This window comes from Mus pahari, unplaced genomic scaffold (assembly GCF_900095145.1).
Source record: "Mus pahari unplaced genomic scaffold, PAHARI_EIJ_v1.1 scaffold_7343_1, whole genome shotgun sequence".
NCBI classification, from domain to species: domain Eukaryota; kingdom Metazoa; phylum Chordata; class Mammalia; order Rodentia; family Muridae; genus Mus; species Mus pahari.
In genome coordinates, this window is record NW_018392702.1 from 26204 (window position 1) to 33045 (window position 6842).

General features: G+C 42.6%; 1 protein-coding gene across 2 annotated transcripts; it reads right to left on the reverse strand.

The window, feature by feature from the left end:
- Positions 1 to 974: 974 nt before the first annotated feature.
- LOC110315143 (HLA class I histocompatibility antigen, A-25 alpha chain-like) lies at positions 975 to 4290 on the reverse strand. 2 transcript variants are annotated; one of them, XM_021189274.1, is made up of 6 exons: positions 4221 to 4290; positions 3712 to 3981; positions 3198 to 3473; positions 2360 to 2635; positions 2135 to 2237; positions 975 to 1359 (listed from the first exon to the last, which is right to left on the reverse strand). In XM_021189274.1, exons 1-5 carry the CDS (start codon positions 4288 to 4290, stop codon positions 2137 to 2139), a joined length of 993 nt encoding a protein of 330 aa, XP_021044933.1. In that variant the 3' UTR covers positions 975 to 1359; positions 2135 to 2136. The 2 variants fall into 2 exon arrangements, with proteins under 2 accessions (XP_021044933.1, XP_029390569.1); XM_029534709.1 differs by lacking the exon at positions 975 to 1359 and having other exon boundaries at positions 2137 to 2237; positions 3712 to 3869; positions 4217 to 4290.
- Positions 4291 to 6842: the final 2552 nt, after the last annotated feature.

A 6842-nucleotide genomic window follows, 5' to 3' on the forward strand; every position in this document is an offset into this window, starting at 1 on the left:
TGTTTCAGAGAGTTCTTTGTGGCCAGTAGGAACAATGGCAGTCCCTGTTTGATGTAGGGTAGACAGCTCTATGGTGCATGTGTAAGGTCTTCTGTTTAGAAATTTTAGGAGAATTTTAATCCAGCAACATGTTTGCTCTGACAAGGAATCCTAACCAAAGATCTAATCCGGCTGGAATGTAGATAAACCATTAGTATAAACTTTCTCCAGCAATGAAGGAAAGGTTAATTTTAGAAGTAAGCAAACATATTTGAGAGTTACATCTATTTGAGGGCCAGAAAGAATGATGAAGTAGAGAAAGATTCAAAAAAGCAAATCAGGGCCGGGCATGGTGATGCCCGCCTTTAATCCCAGCACTCGGGAGGCAGAGACAGATGGATTTCTGAGTTTGAGGCCAGGCTGGTCTACAAAGTGAGTTCCAGGACAGCCTGAGCTACACAGACAAACCCTGTCTCAAAAAAAGAAAAAACAAGTCAGAAATAGAATATTCTCAACTCTCATCATGAGAACAGCAGGAAGGGGGAAAAGTGTGGTGTGGTATGTGGTATGTGTATTGCAGTTTTACCATGACAGTTTTACAAAGTTAGATTATAGGGAAAACATGCAAGGCACAGTTGAATATAGAACTAGCCAGAGAAGGAGAAGGAGCCAGAGGATATAGAATAGATTGCAAAGTTAGTATGAGGACAATAACACAATTCAGTCATAATCTGAGAAAAGTGGGATTGAATAAGTCAGTTTGGAAGTATAGATTGTATCGAGACTGAAAGCTTTCAGACCTAGGCCTTGGGGATATTTAGAACAGAAAAAGCCATGCTCTGGGCTCAGTCCAAGCCCCATATTCCCACAGCTAAGGTTTAGTTTTAATCTTATATTTTAATCTGAGTAAATAAAAGTGTCACTTACAAGAAATCTCTACTTAAGTGAAGGTAAGATTCTCAACTTGGAAAGAAAAAAAATTAAGACAACCAGTATGAATCAAATTTAAAGTTTATTAGTAGTTTAAAGTTCATCAATATGAGGTTGAAGAGAAAGAATGGTACTCTGAAAAAGATAGAGAAGACCCAACGAATGGATTTCAACTTCTCAAGACAGAGTTAATATGTTATTCATCTTTGTTTGATTGGGCTTACTCATTAAATACACTATAGGAAGAAGTCAAACAATAAGAAATTAACAAAATTCTCATGTTAAACATGGAGAAATAAATTAATAGCTCATTGGAAACTAAAGGTCAGTTTCTGATGGAGGTCTACCAGATCTGCCCCTCCTGACAGGAGACAGAGACCTGGACACAGGTATCAGCCATTGAAAGAAAAGTCAGGAGCTTTTGAAGTCACAGAATGTTTGTATCTCACACTATATAAGGAAATAACAAATAACAAATTCTGATTGTTGATTATCAAACCATAATGCCAAACAGGCATCCATATCAACAATAATTCCAGACTAGCAAGTGATCCCAGCTCAGGAACATGTTCTTCAAGTATTTCCAATACTACTGCGAGAGATGCATCCAATCTCTGGGCACTCACTGTCCATGCCTATAGCAGTATAGAATCAGACCTGTTAAGGGCCCACAGCAATAGGGCTCAGAGGGAAAATGTGTGAGCACCCATAATGAGTACCTGCCTTCCCTATTGCAAGGGGCTTAGAAACCTACTCTTAATTACTGACAGACAAATTATCAATGCTTTTTTCCCTAATGTGGGAAGAGGGCAGCCAGTGAGAGACTGTGGAAGCAGTAAAGTTGTGGGAGTAGAAGAATCTCCTGGTCAAACCCCAGGTAAGTTTCTCGAATTGTGACTGCACTTCCATAGATGCAGGAGAAAACACAACAGAAGATCTTATGTAAAGATGACTTAGTGGTCTTCTGTAAGTCTGTTCTCAGCAGGGACATTCTCTGAGGCATCTCTCTGTCTGTGGGGAATCAGAATCAGGTCTCCATCCCCTCCATCAAGAGGGCAGTGGATCATTCTATATTTCCTTTATGCTTTATGATAGAGTTAATGTCAACACACAAGCTCCAGTGCCTGAGTGAATACATCCTTCCTCTAATGAGGCAGGGCAATTTTATACCTTGGCATTGAGAACTCCAGGGAGACAAGAACTCAGAACCCAATCCCTTTCTTACCTTCATTTTTTCCACATTAGAAAAATGATCACCGTTCCCACCACCAAAATTCCAAGAACCAGGCTGATGAGAATTGCTATGATAGGGATGGTGTGTGGAGGCTCTGAGGAGAGAAATGAAGAGTGAGGAGTCTGACCCTAGCTCTCAACCCTGATTCTGCTCTGGTTCTTCAAAGAGTTCACAATTTTTCCAGCAGCAGAGTGTGTGCTCACACTCACTCCTTACCCCATTTCAGAGTGAGAGGCTCAGGTAACCCTTCATGGTGCACATGACATGTGTATCTCAGCTCTTCTCCAGATGTAACCACCACAGCTGCCAACTTCTGGAAGGTTCCATCCCCTGCAGGCCTGGTATCTGACAGTTCCATGTCTTGGGTGTGGTTGATCCCATCCCTCTTCCAGGTCATGGTGATGCCAGCTGGGTAGAAGCCCAGGGCCCAGCACCTCAGGGTGACATTCCCTTCAGGTGTTACACGGTGGGTCACATATGTTTGGGGGGCATCTGAGGGGAACAATTGGATAATTGAGGTATTTTGCATTCCTCCTAGGGCCTGAGCAGTGTTCATGGGACCATGCCTGGAAAGGATGGGAGACATGGATGAGGGAAGGAGCAGAGTCCACACAAAAGCCTAAACTCGGGATCTGGATGATCTATTCCTTGAAATATTTTACAATAGCCATGAGCCAACACAGAGTAGGAGACTTTGGGTCTCCTTCGAAACATATAGACTTCTGGTTCTGACTGGGGAGTGGTCTAGGGTCTCAGCAACCCTGTAGTCTGGCATTCTATGTTCATGGACAGTGATCAGGCTTGATAGAGGCCATGATACACAATGCAGATGGAAGGGAACTGCTGTTTTATGGACACACTGAACTCTTCAGGGAGAAGGGTGAATCCTCTGGAGAGTCCCTCTCTCATGTTGAGTCAGGAAACTGAGGAGCTCTCTTTCCCCTTTGATGCAAAACAGTGTAAGCATTCCAGCTGCTCCCTGCTGAGGAGGAGGCCTCAGGGAGACAGGAGCTACAATGTCAGAAAGCAGAAGGGGTTAGAGAGGGCGTCTTACCAGAGCGCAGCAACATCTCCTTTCCAAGGACCAGGTATCTAAGAAGCCTTTTTGTGCACACCCCTTGCAGGTAAGTCTTCCACCTTTCTGCATCACCTCCATTATCCCAAGTGCTCTTCACATGTTCAGCTGCCTTTCCATCTGCAGTCCAGGCGCTCAGGTCCTCATTCAGGTATAAGTAATCATAGCCATAGTAGGTGAGCCGGAAGTGACCACCGAGGAAGCGCCCATCATTAGCCACATTGCAGCCATACACTTCCTGCAGGGTGTGATAATCTGCCCAACCCCCCATTTATCCCTTGGTCACTGTGAGGCTTCTTACCATCAATCCCCGGGATTTTGTCCCCAACTTAAGCCTTAACTAGATCACAAACTGTGGCTCTTTCTGGTCAAAGGCCTCCAGGGGTCTCTTTGACTATGGATGAATCTCTGACTTGGGGAACTAGAGTGGAGCTTATTGGGGTCAGACCATAGGGCATTGATGTGTCATGTCCTCAGAGCTGAGGGGACTCACCGTCCATTCTATGTTCATGTTTTGTCACCATGAAGTGAAGAAGTCGTCTATCTACCTGTGACAATTTCAGAATACTTGCTGTCTCCACATTCCAATATTCAGGTAGTTCCTGCTCCATCCATGCAGTCCGAGGTTTCAAAATAGCCATTGGATCTTTGCTGTCAAATCCCTGATACTGTATAGAGTCTACATAGCCAATGTGGATGAACCGGGAATTAATTATGCCAGGCTCCAAAATCACAATGTTGAAAATCTGCAGCCAGTGCGAGCCTGTGGGTGATGGACATTGAAACCCTGACTCTTCAGCATGGACTCAGAGCAAGTTGGTAGGGAACAGAGCAGGGATGGTGGTGTGCCTGTGGACCTGAGGTGCAGGAGAGGGTCAGGGGTGATCCAGCTAGGGGATCAGGGAGTGTCTCGTTAGGCAAGGGAGAAGATGCAGAGATGAGGATTCCAGGTGATGTTTCCTGCTCCCTCAAAGACCAATTCCCTCCAGTCCCCTCACCCACCTGCACAATACTCGGTCAGGTTCATGACCACCAAGAAGAGGAGGAGTGTGCAGCATCCCGGGTTCCTCATTCTCTCAGATGAGTGGAGTCTCAATCAGGACTATTATGTCTTCACTTTATAACCTGATGTGGCTGATGCTGATTGGCTTCTCTTAGATTTCCCAAAGGCAGTGATGTAGACCTGATGGGGTGGGTGTTGGAGAGATCAATTCCTGGGTTTGGGAGATTTCTAGGGTACTAATTCCCCAACTTGCACCAGTTCTACAGCTTTGTATTGTGGAATCAGTGTCTAAGCACTAGCCTGTCCTTCTGGTCCAAGTTACAACATCCTTGAGTCCTAGCCCAGTGGCCTGTAAGTCATCAATTGTCTAATATTTCAGTGTTAGAAAATCTGTACATGCTTAGTCTTTGTGTAGCCTTCGGTGGTGACTGTGCTTGTATGGATTATAACAATCCATATGTATTATGGTAGGAACTGGACATTTTGAGGTTTTTGATTCAGTGCAGATATTGATAACTATTTGCATGTGTGCTGAATGAAAAGAGAAACAATTTTCTGAAAAGGTAAATGCCACCCATAGATTGTTTTGGACATTTAACATTTCTGGGAGGCCATATTTTCATTTTCCCCACCACAGATCATTTTGTGCCATATATCTATATCTGTATCTATATCTATATCTATATATGAAATGCTGAAAAATGCAGTGGCACATATATATTTTCCGAGATACAATTTTAAGTCTCAGTTTTATTTATGAATTTTGTGTGTCTCTGTGTGTATCCAAGGGGCAGGTACTCAGATTCCAGAAGAGGTAGTCAGAAACCCTGGATCTGGAGTTAAGGAACATTTGATATGCCAGATTCAAGTGCTGGGAAATCAACTCTGGTCCTTAGCAAGAGCAACAAGGGCCCTTCATATTAGTTTTTTTTGAAACAGCATCTCAGTATGAAGCCTGACTGCTCTGGAAGTGGCTATGTTTTCCAAGCCAGCCTAGCACACAGATATCCATTCTACTGGCTCCAAAATGCTCGGAATAAAAGGTAGTTGCTCATCAAGAGGCTAATTGTAAGATTTTTTTCATTGATAAGTCACTAAATGGGCACAGGTGGTACTTCCTCAATGTTGTCCACATTGAGGGCATCCAACATCATTGAATCCTCCATTATTGACTGCATTTACATCCAGAGGAGAATCTTGCACACGGAATGAATGCTACATTTGTGAATGTTATTCTGAAGTATGATGTTTTTTCACCAAATCCTTTACATGCAAATTGTGAAGAAGTCAGTCATTAATATGGCTACATATTTTCCATGGAAAACTTTGGAAGCAATAAGAAGCCCTTAAGTTGACTGTGATGAATTCTTGTACTCAAATTCACTAATGTTATCTTGGGAGCTTAAATATTATCTTTGTTGTTGTCAACTAGGTAAGGGGTCAGTTGTTGATGAATGGACTTTTTAGAAAGTTTATGTTGTGGGATGAAGAACTCATTTCTAACCATATTGCAAAGGAGTTCAGGCTGGGCATGAAAAAGAGCTCTACCAGCCCTGTGTGGCAGCAGATGCAGGTTCAACATTTTGGAGAAATTGTTGTTACTTAGGCAGGTCCTTTATTCAGCTATATGAAATGAGATACACTACCTATAAATGAGGGGAGTTTAGACTGGCTGCTGTAGAGTTCTATGAAGTTTGCAAAAACCTCTGTTCATGTCACTTGAAGTGATGTGACTCTGAGTTCAGTCCTGGCTGGTCACAGTTCAGTCCTGGTTGGAGGCTCTGGGGTCAGGGCCAGAAATGCTGCTCTGAGATGTCAGCTTCCAGCACTCTGCAGCCTATGATTTGCCTGGAGGTGTGGTATCCCTCTTGGGAGTGTAGGAACAAGGTTCAGCAATTCCCTAGTGATCCCCTGCTTTGTTTTCTGATCTCTTATTAATGGGCTTCTCACTGTTGCTGACATATGTGTCTCAGTGAATTATCCAAAGCAGTGTTTTTCAACATTCCTAATGCTGGAAACCTTTAATATAGTTCCTCATGTTGTGGTGACCCCACAACCATCAAATTACCCTTTTTGCTACTGCAAAACTGTCATGTGTATTTTAACCTCAATGTAAGTATTTTTGGATACAGAGGTTTGCCAAGGCCATTGTGGACCTCTGGTTTAGAACCAGTGATCTAAAGGCAGTGGTTAGGCCATTGTTGAGAACTTGGTTTTAGATAATTGTGTAAATCTATGGAATCCATATTTCTCTTTGATTCTCTTAAATTGACATGGAATTCATGAACTTGAGGTTATTAGAGTGTGTCTTCACAGCAATAGAAAATCTAAGACAGTGTAAAGTATTATTTAATACTAAAAATACTCTAACAGAATTCTTCTAATGTAGCAGGGAGTGTTTGTGTATGCCTATAACACTTGTTATTGGGAAGCAAAGGAGTTCAAGCTTTCCTGAACTAGAGGGGATTCATTTCTTAAGGAGCAAAACAACAACAACAACAACAAAAACAAACAAACAAAAGAAAGCAAGAATTCATGTTGCAATTAAATACTTCCTGTCTACAAATCTCATCTGAAATACTGCACTCTTTTCTCCACACATATAAGTAGAAACACTTCAG